The sequence below is a fragment of the Malurus melanocephalus genome, unplaced genomic scaffold, assembly GCF_030028575.1.
Source record: "Malurus melanocephalus ecotype Western Australia unplaced genomic scaffold, MMel_1.1 scaffold_805, whole genome shotgun sequence".
Taxonomy (NCBI): domain Eukaryota; kingdom Metazoa; phylum Chordata; class Aves; order Passeriformes; family Maluridae; genus Malurus; species Malurus melanocephalus.
Window position 1 is genome coordinate 47,105 of NW_026624037.1, and position 18,992 is coordinate 66,096.

The window sequence follows — 18,992 nt, forward strand, 5'->3', positions numbered from 1 at the left end:
CCAATATCCCATCCATCCCTGCCCTCTGGCAGTGGGAAGCCATTCCCTGCATCCTGTCCTCCATCCCTTGTCCCCAGTCTCTGTCCAGCTCTCCTGGAGCCCCTTCAGGCACTGGAAGACTGCCATCCCTATTTTTATTTTAAAGGGAAGCACCTTTATGGTGTATGGGTCAAAAGCTGATGMTTTGTGAGTTTAATCACAACAAGAGAATTCTCTCTACCTGTATCTGCACCTGATGACCCTAAAGGTCTTTTCCATCCTTAAGGATTMTGGGCAGAGTCAGCATCTCCACYGCTGTTTTKAAACTGYGAGGTAGAAAGTAAAGATTCCCTGACTTTTCCTCYTTTGATTTCTCTCCTGGTTAAGTCACAGCTATAGGATTCTCCATTTAAATCACATTGTGAATCACCAAGTGAAACACACAGCGGACAGTAATTAGGGTCAAACATTTTCACAGTGAAAAATGAGTCATGCTTTAAGCAATCTGTCCATTAAGGAAACCTGTAACATTTTCTGCAATGACTGGAAACCATTTGATCTTAAGTTGTTAGTCTGGTGAGACGGCTGTCATCAGGCCTCCATATTAATATGATTAATATTCAGATATATGATTTGTATTTCAGTCATTCCAATTTCGATTACTTCAACAGCATCATTGACATGAAGAAATGTATCAGAAAGCCTGATCAAATAGAATACTGGTGTGTGTATATATATATATTTATATATATTTCAAAATTAAATGTGGTAATAACTCTCAAATTATCCACCATTAAGTGTAATCCCATTGATAAAAAGTTGCTAGGTCCCAAATGACCATTTTTGTCTATTTCCCATCATTTTTTTGCTGCACTACAGTATAACTTGTTTAGCCCATGCAGCAAAACAGGCTGGCTGAGGTCAAGCCAATAATGGGAACTGCTGGATGACCTCTCTTTCCTCCAAGGGGAAGGAAGCTAAATAACGACACAACTTCTGTCCAAACTGTGAATTTTATAGGGCCTCAGTGGTATGGAAGTATGAGTTGATGTTTGCCACAGTCAGGAGAAAAAATAATGATTTTTAAATTCATGGGTTTTCCCAGTTCCATGTGATTTTTCAGTTTTTAAAAAGGGAATTCTTAAAAACTTATCRATAACTGTCCCTCTAACCCACAGAGCTTGAGAGGCTCCAAACAGATCAAGAATTTAGCAGTAATGCAGATGCCAGGAGCCCTGCCAGAAGGTCACAGCAACCCAAAAACCCCAAGAGTACCCACCACTGCCCGTGCTTAAGTGCCACAGGGGATGCCAGGGCTGGTGGCTTCAGGGATTTTGCAAAGGGATGAGGCAGAGCCAGATTTCGTGAGCRGAAGGTGACTCCAAGGGAAGTAAGGCAGCTCTGAAGCAGCAGCAGCTGTGCTTTGAGAAACCCTGGGGTTAGGTAATACCTTCATTAACAATTACTTGTGCCTTTTATGATGGTGCTTTTCATCTCTGGCGTTACTTCAGTGCAGAACCAGCTCCCAGAGCAGGCACTGCACTATCACCCAGTTCACTGGKGCAGCACACCACTGCTTCCACTGATTCAGCCTTGAAAGGGCAAAAAAAACCCAAACAAGTCAGCTTTTGGTCAAACCACATTTGTAGAAGTGCCAAGAGAAATRGAACATTGACTCTACATTATCTGTACAGGCCCCTTTGCAGACACACACCCAAAGTGACTGAAGCATTAGGCAAAATAACATTTTTCTAGCAGTATGCAAGAGTCTAAGGGTTTTAGGGTTTTTTAATGAATTAAAAAACCTGTGCAACATCTCACTGCACCACCAAAGACATGAGCAGGACAGGAGGAGGCCTGRCTCAGCTCTGACTGCGGGTCCAGGGAAATGTCAGACCTGGATGGGGGCAATTCAGCCTGCAGTAAGCACAGGCAGATCATCACATTCCTACTAAATTACATCAAGCMTACAGGATGATTTTTAGTCCACATTTATATTATCTGATGGAGTAYAGATTGTTTCCAGTCTGGCACAAACTCTGCTAATACAAATTTACACTGGCACCAGTTTCTGAATCTGCAGAACAAGTTTACACTGGGTCTGTGTTTGCCATCAGGACGCTTCGGAGGTTTTGGGACTCTCCCAGCAGCCCCAGAGCTTGATTTCCCATACTGCTGGAGTGCAGCCTTAGGGTCTCTGAGGGAGAAGAGGCTCTTCCCTTGACTTTTTAATTCAAACAACTGTCAGGAACACTTTAAAAACCCAGCATGAAGCATACATTTCCTGGATTTCAACTGCCCCATAACTTTCCTGGCCAGATGCTTTGATAAAGCAAAGCTATCACAAAAAAAGCTGCCACTAAAAACTATCCTCCACAGAAGTGTTCCTTCCTGTGGTGACAAATGTAAAGAARGCTGATGGTTTTCCCCCACCCTTTCAGAACATGTGCAGGCAGAAATATATAAATGAACACTCTTGATTCATAAGCGTTTTCCCTTGGTGCAGATGGATCTGTGGGACAGCTGGGATCCTACAGAATGCAAGGCAGCACCCAGATGATGAATCACGGAATGGGTAAGGCTGGAAGAGATCTCCCAAAATCAGAGCTCAATCATCAGTCCAGCACCACTAAACCTTATATGTAAGCGCCACATCCACATTTGAACATCTCCAGGGATGGGGACTCTACCACTGTTCTGGGCAGCCCCTGACAATGTCTGACCAYCCTTTCAGGAAAGGTTTTTTTCCCTAAGATCCAATCTAAACCTGCCCTGGCCCAGCCTGAGGCTGTTCCCTCTCCTCCTGTCCCTGTTCCCTGGAGCACAGCCCGACCCCCCCGGCTGTCCCCTCCTGTCAGGGAGTTGTGCAGAGCCACAAGGTCCTCCCTGATCCTCCTTTGCTCCAGGCTGAGCCCCTTTCCCAGCTCCCTCAGCCACTCCTGGGGCTCCAGACCCTTCCCCAGCTCTGTTCCCTTCCCTGGACACACTCCAGCCCCCTAAGATCTTTCTTCTTTTGAGGAGCCCCAAACTGACCCCAAGGAAACTGAAATCCATCATTTGGTTGCCTCAGTGTCAGACTGAGATCTGCAGCAGACATCTCTTGAGCAGTTGTAAGCAGCATTGTTCATTTGAGATTTTTTCTTTTATCCCTCTTTYATGGATCTGTATTTCAGCCACATGAAGACCTGCATATGCAGCTTGTAGGATGGGGAGGACTGGCCAACACTGACCTACTTTTCCCAGCCTGTTTGGCTGGAAAAGGGGAGTAGTTTGGCTTGTTTTCCCCTTGCAAAAATCAGAACCTGCTCCGGAGCCTCACAGGAAGAGCTTTATCTGATGGCACTCTAACAGGTAAGGGCACTGCACTAATTCAGGGTGCAGGAGTGGCCAGCTGTGATCAGAGAACACTTGGATTGGTCTTGAACGAGCTGCTGCAACACAAACCATCACACAAGCAGGCTGATCTCCAATTCCTTACCCTTCAGCCAGCCCAGGTTTCAAACTCACACCTGCCTGGGCCGTGACTCAGGTTTAAACAAGCCAGCTCCAACCCCAGGAGCTCTGGCTCAGCACAGGGTGAGGGGGACACACAGGGRCTGCTGGACATCCCTTCCTCATTTCCAGATCCCAGAGCCAGCACCAGACAGGTAAAGGTGTGCTCTCATCCCACACAACAGACACCATAGTGCCCTGTTTCCTTCAGAGAAAAAGGGAGCAATGAGGAAGGACATCTCCTGGACTTGGGGCATGTCCACAGATGGCTGCAGTGACATGGGCTGACCATGCCAAGAGCCACTCAGGAGCCACTTCCCAGCTTTTTGGCAAGTTTTGCAACCAGAGCTGAGCTCAGGTGACTGGACTGCTCCCAGGACTTGTTTATCTGAGCAGCTTCACTGCAGTGGAAATACATCCTCGATTCCAGCAGGGTGGACAGCAATTGGGATAGAAGCTAAGTACCAATGCTGCAAGCTATCAAACTTTGAACATTTTTAAGAAGGTAWTTTTTTCTTTAAAATATCCAGAATTACACAGTTCATGATCATGGCATCAGAAGAAGGTGAAGCAAGGAAAAGTTGCAAATCCCAAGAAGGATTAAGCAAGATGAGTGATCGTTAAGAGCAGAGTCACACAACTGGTTTCCTTTGTAGATGCCACCGTTTRTTGTGAAAGCCACTGCACTCAAACAGATCTTTAAAGATAGAAGACAATTTTACAAGGCTTCCTCTGACCCAGTTTTCCACTGAGATCCCTAAAAATCCAGAAGTGGAGAGATGCTRTGGAAAGGACAACCAGTTTGCAGGCATTTTTCTTCCCTAGTGCTGCAGTTGGGAACTCTGGGGTTTTTTTGCCTACAAGTTCTTGTACTTTCATGGAAGCAAGGAAAGGCTCTGCAGTTTAGGTAGCATCTSAGYAGACTCAAAACTACAGATCTACAGYGTTAGAACYCATTGAGCCAGAGGCAAGGTCTTTTCCAGTTTCCAAGAGGTCCAGTCAGAGAAGTGATTTTTACAAGGCCTGCAATCAACAGTAAACCAAGCAATTAAAACAATTAAATTCTCCCCAAAGACATGCGGATTTTGAGATATTTCATGTCATAATAGCTTTATATGGCAGGGTTTGGGCAGCAGGGGCATRGAATCTTGGAATGGTTTGGGTTGAAAGGGACCCTAAAGCTCATGCCACTCACTGCCAYGGCCAGGGACACCTYCCACTGTCCCAGGCTGCTCCAAGCCCCAMTGTCCAGCCTGGCCTTGGACACTGCCAGGGATCCAGGGGCAGCCACAGCTTCTCTGGGCACCCTGTGCCAGGGCCTCCCCACCTTCAAAGGCAGGAATTCCTTCCTAATGAACTTTTTTGTCTTCTTTTGCACTGAACCGTGTTTCTGCCAATTCAGCAGGGTCCATTGGCTGACTCCAACCCCACTGACAGCCGGTGAGGGGATGCAACAGGAAAGAAGGAAAGGTGCACAGCAGGAGCTGGGTTTATTGCTTCTGGCTGACCCCCTCTGCTACAATAAACTGGCAATAAAAGAGAGTCATTTCCTCAAACAGAGCCTGTCTGCCTGTGTGGGTGAGAGGTGACAGGTCTCCCTGTCCTCACGCCGACCCTTTCATCATGTTCTCTCCCYGTCCTGTTGACAGAGGGAGTGACAGAGCGGCCAGCCGAGGTCACCCAGCACACATCTGCTGCGTTACTCAGCTCACAAACCTGCCAGGCTGCAAAGGAGCTGAGCRCACCTCGCAGAGCAGCAGCCTCCAAAGCACGATGGAAACCTTTGGAAAGCCACAGCTGCATCACCTGCCTGGGGACAGGATGGCATCCAGGGCGTGGGAGTCACCGGGACAGGGACACCCAAAACTGAAACAAGTGACACCAGGAAAGGAAGCACTTCTACAGAGACAACAAATAAGCGGGATCTGAAATAAGGGACTTGAATGAGTTGTTGGGAAGGACTAGGAAGGAAAGGGTCTGACCTCAAATGTCTTTTGCCCTCCCACAACCATCCTGGGTGGTAAATTCCTACAGGAAATCTCATTTATCAGCCCCACAGATGTATTCACAGGACAAAACAGCCTGAGGATCACACAGCCATTTATACTGTCTCGTCATAAAGAGCTAAGAAATCTTGGAAAACTTGCTGAAAATCCTGCTTCTCTGCCCAGCCTGGGCTTGAGGAGACAGAGTTGTGGGATGGCTGTACCGGAGGAGTCGGAGACCCTATGCCACCCATGGAGTGGGGCACCACACACACCAGACCTRTCAGCTAAAACTCCTCAAGCTCAGGTAAGAGTTCAGAGCCTCAAGATGGAAAACATCCCAAAAGCATTTCAGCATATTTCATAAACTTAGATTTGTTCAGATCTTTCAGAGCTGCTCCAGAAAGTCTTGGAAAGGCTGATACAGGAAAAAGTACAGCCAAACATACAAAATCCCTCCTRCTCCCCAGGGCCTCCATCACCCCCACAATGTAAAATTAACTCTCTTGCTCCCAGAGCAGCCTCTGCTTCATAACCTGAAGCAACAGCAACAGCAAAAAATCAGGGGTAATCCCCCAGAAGAGTCATGGGCTTGGGAGTGCCCGTGAGGGGAGAGCCACACTGAGGCACCCACCCCAACCACAGCTCACACCTGGTCTGGCACAGCCACCCTCCTGTCCTCAAGAAAAGAAACACAACAGGAAAATTCAGCAATTCCCTCAACATAGTTTATTTTTGCCAAATCAAATAGAACAAATCAATATAAATATATATAGGTTGGCACAATCAACKGTAAAGGCCCTGCCCTGCTCACAGCTTGAAGCATCTTCCCTCATTAATTAACAGAATCACTGATTGGATCTAATAGCTCCCAGGCTCCAACACACCAAGCTAAATATACACAGGAAATAAAAACATTTTTCATTTTCCCAAATTAAAAACAGAAGYGACAATCCATTTTTCTTGCTTTGGGAGATTTGCCAGGATCCCAAGGACCTGCCCTGGGTCCTTGGAAGCTCATTCAGAGATGCCCCAGACTGTGGGTGCCTCAGAAAAGAAGCCAAACAGATTTCAGTGGCTCTACAGCATCATTTTGACAGGTTTTATCAAAATAAAACATTCTTACTAAGCAGCTTCTTGATTTTGATGGCTTGCTAAAATAAGAGGKTTTTTTTTTCCTAGAAAACAAATACAATTATATTGATGGATAATACTTAAAGTTTATACTGTAGGACCATATTTGCTCCAGTGAACAAAATTGCCATGATCTTCTGGCTTTCTTCACCCTTTCCATACTCCCTTTAACATCATACCATGGGGTCCCTTTTTTCCCTTCCCATGGTGCCGACACTGCCTCATGATAGACACCAGTGCCCAAAACCTGCATCTTTCCATTTAACTCATCTCCTTACACACACACAAACCCAGGAGTTCCTTGTTCCACACTTCCAGCACTTTTCCTGAGGTCTTCTTATATAAAGACTCTCACATACATGTAAATACATAAATAAATGTGTATAAATAGACATATAAATATATAAATAGACACATATATGTATATAAATAGACACAGAAATATATATATAAATATATATACCCCACTGCATCTTCTCTGTTTGCTCCTTCCCTTTACCCCACAAAAAAATGATAAATACATTCCCAAAAATGATAAATACATTCCCAAAAATGATAAATACATTCCCAATTCCCTGTTTTCCCTTTTGCCAGGGCTCCCCTGTCTCCTGTCATACTTGATGCATCCCCCTTCCAAGTATCACTCCCCCAATTTTAGCATCAACAGTAGACTTCAATTATGAAAAGCCCCTGAAGCAAAGCCGTGGGTCAGAGCAGCTGCTGTAGTTTGACCCAAAAGCAGTTTCCAGGAATTGGGAAACACTTGTTTGCCCCATAAGCTAATGGGAGCCCAGGAGCCAAGGGTCCCATTCATCCTCCCTGCCCCAGCCTGCAAGCCTTGGGGAGCTCTGGGAAAGGTGAGACATGGCCTGGCAGCAGAGCAGACCCAGGGAAGCAGGAATATTCTTTTTGCAGGTTCAGCCAATAYTGTCTCCCTCTTCCCCCCTTAAGAGAAGAGCAGAGCTGCTCTTCCTAGTGGTTTCCTGTTCAGCTGCCAAGTCCGGAGGCTCAGCTGCCTCCCAGAAAGAGGAAGGAGTGCTGGTGTCATCCCTCTCCCCACCACAGGATCTGCTGACCCATTTGGGTGGATTTTTTTTCACAGCTTTACATTTTTTCTGCTCTCTGCACTGACTCAGCAGAGCTCTGAGCCCTTTCTTTCTCCCATCTAACCATAGCCCCATGAAGCGGCAGCAATTTCCAGTTTCACTGCACTCACACAGCCCTTCTGACGGAGCCAAAAAGCTAATTGTAGGTGTTGCTGGCTTGTAGGCAAATCGTTTACTAACTCACTCAGCCCTTYGGGATCAATGCACAGAAGGAGCGGCGGATCTGCTCTCGGAGTGAGACAGAGTGAGCAGTGACACGGGGACACTGCCCTGGCTTCAACAGGACAGGCAGAACCTCACCAGCAGCCCCCTAACAACCATTTAATGCACAATGTGTCACCCCTGCCCACGGCAACAGGCTCATGGAAGAAAGGAAAATAGAAAAAGAAATACTCACGCATGTCACCAATGGCTCCTTTGGTGACATTTGTGGCTTTCCTTACTGTCACAGTGAATATGTGTGAGTACTGGTGTTCCACCTGGAAGTCAGAGAGGGAGAGGTGATTAAGCTCCAGAACCAAAAAAAAAAATAAAAAAATTAATCTATCAAAATAAGGTTTCATTTTGTCCAAAAACAGAGAGAGAGAAATCACCCAGTCAAAACGTAAAGGAAACTCATACTGGATAAAGCATCCTAAAGCTGAACTGCACCCTGGAGCTTTACCAAGAGGTCCCTGCACCGGGGCTGCTGGATTTTCCTGCAGCCACACCTACTAATCTCAACCAACAACACTCCCCCTCACCACAGAACCTGCTCCGAGGCATTTAGTCAGGCAGGAACCACTGGGTACAGTGAGGGAATAATAAAAATGGGCTATTTTACGGCTTGTCTTGGTAATTGCCTTCCCCTGGGTAAAAGAACGGCAGGAATTACTTCAAAGTCTGTSTTCTGGAGCAGATAAATGTACACTKCACAYGCAAGGGATAGAGCTGGTGCTGTACCTTCTAGCACACATCAATATTCACTGTGAAAGCAGCCTCCAGACAATGTAAGGAAGGTGCAAAGCAAGCTGTTCAAACAGCCACCAGCACATTTCATGCTGTTTCTGGAGGTTCCCGTTTCCTGCAAAGCCCAAACACACAGCAGGAGCTGGCTGCCTAGGAGCAGGTGTGCCCCCAACACACCAGGGAAGGAGGAAAAGATGCAAAATTAAGAAACAAACAGTAAAAGTCTCATTAAAAAAAGGTCACCAACTCCCCTCTACTGCTGCTTTACCTACATTGCCCTGAGTTGGACCAAACAGATGGGCAGCACAATCACCAGGAGAGACTGCAGGGCAGCCAACACTGGCTTCACAGGGACACAGGGATTGGAGTGAAATGTGAGGTATTAAAGCCAGGATCAGCTCTCAAACAATTGAATATTTTCTATCATTTCCTAACACCCATAAGCCTTGTGAAGTACATCAAAATAAACAAAGCCTATCAGTCACTGGGACCAAAACAACCAGGGAGAAGGGCCACCATCAGGAAATTCAGTGAAATTTTTTAAAATTCATAGACAATACTCTTGTTATAGGCCATGCTTATTCAGGCTCTGCCTGGTGCATCCTTGCTATTTTTCAGCTGACACTTCCTTTTTTTTTTTTTTTTTTTTTTTAGTTTTTTTTTTTTTTCTTTCTTCTTTTTTTTTTTTTTAAGAACTGGTTGTTTCAGCCAAGCCTCCTTATTTTGTACCTACAGCTCACGCCCAAAGACGCAAGCCAAACTGGATCACTCTTGCACAAATAAAGAAAAACAAAGGGTATCTAATAGGTTACGTACCATTTTCTTTAAAAAAAGAAAGACAAAACTGATCTTCTAAAGACAGCAAAAGTCCTGCGAGTGAGTGCTTAAGTGGCACTTGAGTCAGGGCACTCCAATGACACCAACATAACTCCTGCAGCAGCCTGAGGTGTGCAAAGGCACGGCCACATCCCCCAGGGTAAAGGATCCAGGAGAAAATGCCCACAGTGACACAGGGGGTGACCTCCCTGCAGCCACTGCCTGACCCAGACTCTGAGTTTATCAGCTTTGGCTGGCTGTGATCACCTCCACACTGACACAACTGCTGCAGGCTCCATCAGCACTGCCTGCCTYTGGAATGATCCCCTGGCAACCATAGGAGTCGGATCAAAAGATCAAAGAGGATCACTGGATCAAAGACCAAGTGTGGCAACGCCAAGCGTGGCGYGCTGAAACCGTCATGGCACAGCAGGCAGCTCAGCAACCGCAGGAAAAGGGGAATTCACTCTTCCCAATACTCCCAGCAGGATTTTGCTCACCTCAACAGCACCAGACCCAGCAGAGGGTTCAGGGCACACAAACCCAAAGTTTCTAAGGAACACCATCTACTTCACAGCCTTCCATGGGCTGACACGAAGCCATCATCCCAATGATTTTGTGAGACCCATCACCTTCCCAGAGCAGATGAGTGAATGGGAAAGAGGATGTAACTTCTGCCTGAATAAATTGCTGCCTATGACACAGGGCAAAAAAAAGTACAGAGTTTTCCTTCATATTTTAGGATTTTTTGTGGGTATCTGGGAAGGACTAGGAACACAACTATGTGAAGTCACTCCAGCTCTRTCATTTAGCCTGCTCCAAGTATTTTTATAAGCTGTGACTCTCCAGAAACCACCGGCTCTCACTGTCCCCTCTTTTCAGTTTGCTGTCTGAAAATGCTCAAAGCTGCTTTATTATCTCCTTATTATATTACCTCCCAAGTACGCCAGATTGATGAAGTTGGTTTCACTGAGACCAGAAACTGGTCTCAGTTTCTTCATACAGACTGAAACATTTCCTTTGTCATATGCAACCTTGTAATTAAAAGAAACAGCCCAAAGTACAAACACACCACCCTCCTCCTTTTTCTCAGCTGTCAAGAAAGAGCTTGTCCTCGCTGGAGACCACAATCAGAGATCAGGGAGCATTTAGCAGTGAAGAAAAATTATAATTAAGCAGCAAGGATGGGACATGGGCGTGCTGGGTTTGGTTCTCAGCTGATAATTGAACTTCATGTGCAATTCTGGTGTCCCACAGCCCTGGCTGGAAAAGAGTGGTACTAAACAATACTCCCTGACAACCAACCATCCTGTAAAATAATTTTCTTGCATCTCCTGGTCCTGCTCATGAAACTCATGTGCCTAAACAGAGTGCCTACCATCAGAGCAAGGCCAAACCACCACTTACCAGTGCTTTCTCTTTCCAGCAGCACAGGGATCATCCCTATTTCTATCACAAATTGATAACTGTTTTGTTATTGCTATCACAAAAACTGCTTTTTATTGACTTAAACAGCAATCCCCCTGCTTCCAGCTGTTGTACTGCCAAGAAAATTAAGTCTGGTTTAAGATCTGGGACCCTCTGAAAGGCCTGTGAGAACACAGGCCTGGCAAAACAGAAGAGCAGGATCTTCTTTCCCTATGCCTCATCCAAAACAACACACTGAGGATTACARTAATACACAGTTATTAATATTTGGCCATAGTCACACACTTGGAGAAATTTGATACCGCTGAAATAAACAGTGTCCCTCTTAATAAAAAAAAAAAATTACACAGATACACACAGGAAGCTCCAAAGTCTAGATCTCTTCTTACACCAAAATAAATGTTTTTCATGCCAATTAAGTGCAAGCGGAAATTAGGGCAATTTTCCACTTAGGGTCCAGTTTCTAAAGAGATTAAAAGGCCTAAATGTCCTTATTTCAGAAGCATTTTTTGATTAGTTTTTTGGAGGGAATTCTAAAGAAGTCCTCTGAAAACACCATAAGAAATGTATTGACCATGAATACCTTTACAAATCCAGCCCTTGCTAGTTTAGATGACTAAGCTGCATTTTCTCAAGTGACTTATGCTCACCTTAAATCTTGATAAAAATCAGTACAAACTCCTCAAGTACTTCTGAAAAACAGACGATGGTAAATAAATCACTTAAACGTTGCAACACTGACAGGAGCAACATCTACATTCCTTTAAAAATCTAGGACAGGTTACAAATTTCAAAAGCTTACAATTAACTCCAGTGCAAGGCGTCCCTGCCCATGGCAGTGAGGTGGGATGACACAGGTCCCATCCAACTCAATCCATTCTGGGATTCTGCGGATTGAAAAATCTTAAACGCACCATCCCAAGTGACTTTGGGACGTGTGTTTCATTTCACTTCCTCTTTCCCCATACATTTACAGAGGAAAGGGAAGAAAATGGAAAGTTTTCACCATGCCCTGCCTGAACCTGTGTTTTCTGAGTTATGGAAACTCCTGTGGACAGCATTCAGTGTTCCTGGTTCTATCATGAATGTTTTCCATGATGCCCAGCCATGGTTCAGCTTCTCCTGTTTTCACACCTCAGCTTAGCTCTCCTCCCACCTCCTTTGTTCCTCTCTCACTCTGAGCACTTTCCTTTCCCCCAGTGACATTATCTTCATTAATTTGCTTTGCTCTCTTTCAGATGTCCCTGTATTTGTGGGCACACAAACGCCRCCCCCTTCCCACCAGGGGCTGGGGCACAGCAATGAGATCTCCTGTAATGCTGCTGATGGGTTTTCCCTGCCACCCTTCTGGACATGCCCGGAAAGCCAGGGATTTGCATGCACTCAATATCACATYTGTCATATTCCAGAATGCTGAGTCACAGAGTGCAGCTCCACCAGGACGCCGGCATTCGCAGGGMCAGGCAAACAGGAAGCTCTGGCACAGGCAGAATGCACAGGTATTTAAAGATTTTACTTCCTTCATGTTAAGGGCACTTGAGCTAACAATGGGGCTGCACAAATGGCAATATTTGCTTATTTGCTTAAGTAATTTATTTTCATGGAGTCCATGCTCTTCTTTCACAAGGTATTACAATTCAGACAAACATTTCTGCACACACACACAAATTTTATCATAAAGTGATTTTTTTCCATTGTTACATTGTTTATCCCCCATACCAAAGTAAATGAAGCTGTATTATGCACTTTAATTCTTTGCTTTTTTKATATGGTCAGTTCTGTGTGCACCTGCAGCAGCTCACTGAACAGCTTATTTTATACCTCAGAGTCTTTCATAATATCAGAAGGAAAAAGGAAAAAGATCAGAAAACACACAGCAGTTAGCACAMGGATTTTTGGAAAATTAAAAATCCTTCTGAACCATTTAATGCCAAATATCATTAAAATCCWAGATTTTTGCASYGATGTRAGCCTGCTGCTCTTGACTTCTGTAAATTTCACTAAAACTTTCCATGGAGCTTCAATTTTCAAATTAAAGAACTTCAAAGATTCCCATTCACTTTCCAAGCAATTAAAGGATCAGCTCTTGCATGAACAGTGTTGATTCTGGAATTAGCAACATTTCCACAGCAACAGTTCAGCCTTCCCAGAGGGCTGTAACCATATTTATTACATGCACTTTTCATTCATTGTATTACATATGTAGGACAGCAACATTTTGTTGATTATTGGTATCRAAAGGTCCTTTTATGTGAGTGATTCAACAAAATATAACCGAGTGCCTCTGAGATCTCTCCCATACAGGTACAGTGCATTCCAAGCAATCCATCCAGGAGAGGGCACTGATGTTGAAAGGAACGAAGTCAGTATTGTTTTAACACAGACATCGCCCTGAGGTTTGTCCTCCCTCGCAGCAGTTCACAGGGCTGGGGAGAGAGTAAAAGCCAGTTTGACATGTGCTGGCTGCACACTGGTGTGGAGGATGTGAGTGTACGGGGCACAGACCACAGGATTGATAAGAGATCACTTCAAGGAAGCACAGGGAGTATTTTTAGCCGTGTAAAAGTAAACCACTGTGACAAGTGTGTGGCAGCTATCTCTGGGAACACCTCACTGCTGCTGYGGCCAGAGCCTGGCGCTGTTATGAGAAGCCCCTGATAGGAACACACCCAGYGTGCCTCCAGATTTCAGCCTGGGCAGGAACTGCCGTTCAGTGTTTGCTTTGGAAACTCACTTCCAGCACAGCTACATGTGAACATCCCAGGGCTCAGTGGCTGCTGAGCCAGGGACTCACCCCACAAAGGGCAGCTCTGCTCCATTCCCCTCCTCCTTCCCTTGTCCCCACTTCCACAGGTGAAGTTCACCCTCCCCTTGGGCCAGCTCCAACAGCACAAAACGGATTTGTTAATCCTTCCATGGAATCCCAGAACAGTTTGGGGAGATTTCCAGTCCCACCCCTGCCCTGGGCAGGGATATTTCCACTGTCCCAGGCTGCTCCCAGCCCCAATGTCCAGCCTGGCCTTGGACACTGCCAGGGATCCAGGGGCAGCCACAGCTTCTCTGGGCACCCTGTGCCAGGGCCTGCCCACGCTCCCAGGGAACAATTTCTCCCTAAGAAATGTTGTCGTTTTTTGTACTGAACCAATTTTTTTTACTGAACCCCACTGAGCAGGCTCAACTGGCTCACTGCCATCCCAAGGGTGTGACAGCTGGCACAAGGATGCAGCAGGAACACTGGAATAYAGCAGGAGCAAGGGAAGCAGGGGCACAGTGTGCTGCTGAGTGGCTCAGATCATGTCACTCAGACCTACAGTTTGCAATGTAYATTTTGAGGATTCTCATTGAACCAACATTACTGATATTCACTACTTTAAGATTTAAATATCCAAAATTGTCAACCTATCCCTCTATCCATATTAATCAAAAGGAAAAGAGTACCAAAAAAAAAAACAAAACCCAAAACTGCACTGTAAGGAAGAAAGCTAGACACACCTACCATTTCTTGAAGGAAATAGATCACAACTCCAATGTTATTGCTGATTTAGAGTAACTCCCAGCAGGATACATTACACAAGACAACAYACATCACAGAAGAGAGCATATATAGAAGATTCAGAGCTACTTACCACAATGTGTTGATAAGGATCTATCATAGACATTTTTGCCTTTGATTTTACTCAAGACAACGGTCAAGTATCTATTTCAATCCCACAGAGGAGAGGCTTCCCCTTTCTTCAGAGMAGAGTTCAGTATGAAAGGTCCTTTAACTATGAAATAAAGAAAAAGATACAATTAAAACTAATCTGTTCCTTTTAAACCATATTTTAGAACTGAAAAAAATAGTTCTTATGCTTTGGGAAGGCTCCCACAACTCATTTGTTTACCAAGAACTAAATTTCACATAAACTATGGAGATACAGATACTTACCTGCCCGAGCTGGAGAAATTTCTTGTGCTTATTTCCTCTACCTCAGGGTAAGAGCAGGAATCAAATATCTTAAATTCCAGTAATCCCAGTGTTTCTAGCAGCTCTACAGATTAAAAAAAAAAAAAAAAAAAAAAAAAAGAAGGGAGGAATTACATTTCTCCCCTAAATACCTTGTAGTATTTATGCTTTCACACATTACAATCCTAGCTAGAATTGTGAGCTCTGCAGGAGCAGCAATACTGCCCTCTGTAAATCCGGGAAGGGAATTCCAGCTGGAGCTGTGTGTAACCTCCCAGCTACCCCAGCTCTCTGCAGATGCTCCAGAGGCTTGGAAGGGCAAACTGCAAATCAGCTGGCAGGGTCTCAACAGGCTCTTCAGAGGGCACCACCTTCTGAGCTCTCTGTGAAGATCAGGGGCCATCAGAGGCCTTCAGCTTCAGAAATGATTTCAGCCATCAAAGGAAAATACACTAAGAGAGGTTATTCCTTTCTGCACCTCTAAAAAGCCTTGAGAACAGCTGGACAGGATCAGTTCTCAGCTGGACCATGGTCAGACCTGAACCATCAGCATAAGTTTCGAAAAGAAGTGAAGCACCATGTTGGGTTTGGTCTCAAGGGAATGATTCCTAGTCCTCAATTCTGATTTAGCAGGACAAGACCTAAATATGATGGTTSATGGCATTTCCCAAACCTTCGCTCTTGAGAAATTAATTGAAACGCCTTCATAAAAAAATTAGTTTTGTTATCATCACTAGAACATTATAATATCCTTTCTTTAATCACTGAGTCATTAAGGCTGGAAAAGCCCTCCAAGATCATCAAGTCAAACCATTAATCCATCACTGCCAGGTCCATCACTAACCATGTCCCAAAGCAATCACATCCCACATGTTTTCTGAACACTTCCAGAGACAGCAATTCCATCACTTCCCTGGTCATGCCTGACCACCCTTTCCTGACAGTCCTAACAATAGACTGAGGCTAGGAATCACCCTGGGTTTATTTATTCRTTTTTATCTGAGGAAGTATGAATAAGAAAAGACTCCAGCACTGGAGAATCATGGTAAACGTGCCCAGCCATATCAGTTTTGGAGAAACTGCCGCCAACTTGCAAGGCAATCCAGRAAAGGGAACAGCGGGAGTTACCCCAATCCCTGTAATGGAGAGGAAACACGTAAAATCAGAAAACAGCATTTCCCCTAAGTGCACAGCCAACTACCGTGCTTATTTTGAGAGGATACATGAAACCACGTCGAGCATGCTGCTCTGTCTGGGGAAATAAGGGAACAGGTTAGACCCAGGACAAGAAGCTGGTTCCAGTTAACGTCCTGTATCCTAAAGGCAGAGCTCCAGTTCCCCAGCCGGGCCCTCAACCGGCTCAGACATGAGATCACGCTCTCTTTCCTACAACCCCCTGCCTCATTTGTTTCYACATCTGCAGGAAGCGCGTTCGTGGTGCTGCAGACAACAGCCTCTGCCTACAGGGCTGGGATGAGTCCCCAAGCGCCATCTGCCCTCTGTGCTGGATGAGGCAAGGATCATGCAGACGGACAAGAATGCGACCACGTCATCAGCAACTGCATCCCAACACCCGCGCAGAGCACGGCCCACGGGCAGGGCGCTCAGCGGGACAGTGGGGCCAGGGAGCCCTCTGGAAGCTTGCACTACATAATCCATGSAGTTTGGGTTAAGCATGCTAACAGATTTCTAGATCTAATTCTCAGTGAGGCAGAGGAGCCAAACCAAGAAATCCCTGTTATGCTCATCAAGAGCTGCGAAGAAAGTCTTGAAGAACATTTACTGCAGCAAACAGAGCTTTGATCCCAAAATTATCTCGCTTAACACTTCCCCTACACACTGTCCATCTCACACCCACAAAGCCTAAGGAAAAAGTTAATTCATGGAATGAACACAATGTCCTGAGTGGGATGGGGCCCACAGGGATTTTGGAGTCCAACCCCTGTCCCTGCACAGACCCCCAACAACCCCACCCTGTGCATCCCTAGCAGCGCTGTCCAAACGCTCCTGGAGCTCTGGCAGCCTCCGGGCTGGGACCATTCCCTGGGGAGCCTGGGCAGTGCCCAGCACCCTCTGGGAAAAAACCTTTCCCTGATCTCCAGCCTGAGCCTGCCCTGGCCCAGCTCCAGCCATTCCCTGGGTGCTGTCCCTGTCCCAGGGAGCAGAGATGGGAGATGCCCTTCAGAAGGAGCTGCAGCCCTTGGTGAGCTCTGCCCTCAGGCTCCTCTCCTTCAGGCTGATCATAATTAATCCAGGGCTGTATCACAAGCACATGCAAACCCCTGCACTGGAGCTGCTGAGTGTAGCCCCTGGCAGATGCAGGGGAAGCAGTGCCTCTAAACACAACTTCAAGGACATTGTGGTATTACCAGCACGGATTGTTTTGTTTCCCTGATATCTGGAGGTATCACACCATCTGTGACTGTGCTGTTTCCAGGGCTGACAGCATTCCTTCCTAAAGGAAAAGCACCTAACACCACCAACATTAACAAAGCTGGCCAGACCATTTAACTGTGTATTAAAGGTAAGCAGAGAAGAGATTAAGTTAATTGGAAAAGAGAGGTTTGTGTGGAGATCTCCCATCAGTCTTCCATGATGTGAAGGAGCCTACAAGGAAGACAGAGTGACTCTCCATCAGGAACGGGAGTGACAGAACAAAGGGGAATGGCTTCAAACTGACTGAYGGGAAATTCAGGTTCAATATATGGAAGAAATTGTCCCCTGTGAGGGTGGGGAGGTCCTGGCACAGGGTGCCCAGAGAAGCTGTGGCTGSCCCTGGATCCCTGGCAGTGTCCAAAGCCAGATTGCACAGGACTTGGAGCAACCTGGGACAGTGGAAATGTCCCTGCCCATGGCAGGGGGTGGCACTGGATGGGCTTTAAGGCCCCTTCCAACCCAAACCATCCCATGACCCTCTGATTCGCATTGTTTTATTGCCCAGTGTCCAAGTTTACAAACTACACAGCAAACAGGCAGGCCACAGTTTAGCCTGGCCCTGACATGGATAGCCAGCCTTTCTCTGAGTGCCTAAGTCGTGCTTTCACCTAAAAGTGACCTCTGCTTCTGTCAGGCCAATGGTGTTTGATTGCTAGGCAGAGTTTCAGACACCATCAGTACCAGTGGATCAYTGGATCACTCCTGGAGCTAAGAGCCTCCTGCGAGCTCAGCTCATTCTCACTTGAGGTGACAGACTGAAGTGGAGAAGGGATTATTGTCTTGGAAGACCGACAATAACAGAGCAACTCCACAAAAAGCTACACACTCACGTGGGCAGAKATTATAACTGGAACATTTTCATTCTCAGTAAATTCCTACAGATAATTCAGCTGTACAGGATATGTCAAAAGATAAGAATAATGAGATTTTTCCCATGCTAAGCATGAGCTTACTCCAGAGTTAGTCTCACTGAGTGGAAAAGCTCTGAAAATGTGTAAAGCACAGCACAGTATAAATATAATCACCAGATTATGTTCTCATGAGTGTAAGAAAAACCATTACACGGAGGTTGTTTATATCAAGCTGTCCAATTCTTCTTAAAAATTCAAAGACACAAAAAATGTGAAAAATAATAAGTGAATAAGTGTGACTCACCCACACAGTCATTAACTTTCAATCTTTTATGAGAATAGAGTAAGGGATACAGAATACGCTAAGTAATGACTCAGGCTTTTTGTATGAATGTCACCCTCTATTTCTATCAAATCAGATTACAGCATTTTATTTGGTTAGATTGATCCTGTGATTGTATAACAGAAATAACAAATACTCTGTTTCTACATGACTTTGCCTAGCATCCTGGAAAATCACTGTAATGTTATTTCTTAACATAGGGCTTCCCACACAAGGAGGAAGGATTACCTCCGATTCCACGCAGAGCACCCATCACTCCACTTCCACCACCAATGGAAAAGAAGATGCTCTGCTGATGTGCCAACAGGGTGAGGGTCAACAAGGACAAGTGCTGGACCCCACCCTTGGGTCACCCCAACCCCCTGCAGCTCCAGGCTGAGGGGAAGAGCAGCTGGAAAAGGCCCAGGGAGTGCTGGGGACTGAACCTAAACATGAGCCCAGATGCACCCAAGTGGGCAAGASACCAGTGGCCCCTGGACTGTCCCAGCCTTGGTGTGACCACAGGTGCAGGGCAGTGACTGTCCCCTG

General features: G+C 45.8%; 1 protein-coding gene across 2 annotated transcripts in view; it reads right to left on the reverse strand.

The window, feature by feature from the left end:
* PLA2G4A (phospholipase A2 group IVA) overlaps window positions 1–18,992 on the reverse strand; it is a 67,885-nt gene that overhangs the window by 37,361 nt on the left and 11,532 nt on the right. Inside the window, exons 2-4 of one of the 2 annotated variants that reach the window (XM_057385267.1) lie at window positions 14,817–14,919; window positions 14,515–14,655; window positions 8,094–8,175 (exon numbers count right to left, since the gene is read on the reverse strand). In XM_057385267.1, the coding sequence (XP_057241250.1) occupies window positions 8,094–8,175; window positions 14,515–14,547 (115 nt within the window). In that variant the 5' untranslated portion in view covers window positions 14,548–14,655; window positions 14,817–14,919. Of the gene's footprint in view, window positions 1–8,093; window positions 8,176–8,317; window positions 8,391–14,514; window positions 14,656–14,816; window positions 14,920–18,992 lie in introns of those variants that run through there. The other variant, XM_057385268.1, reaches the window with a different exon arrangement.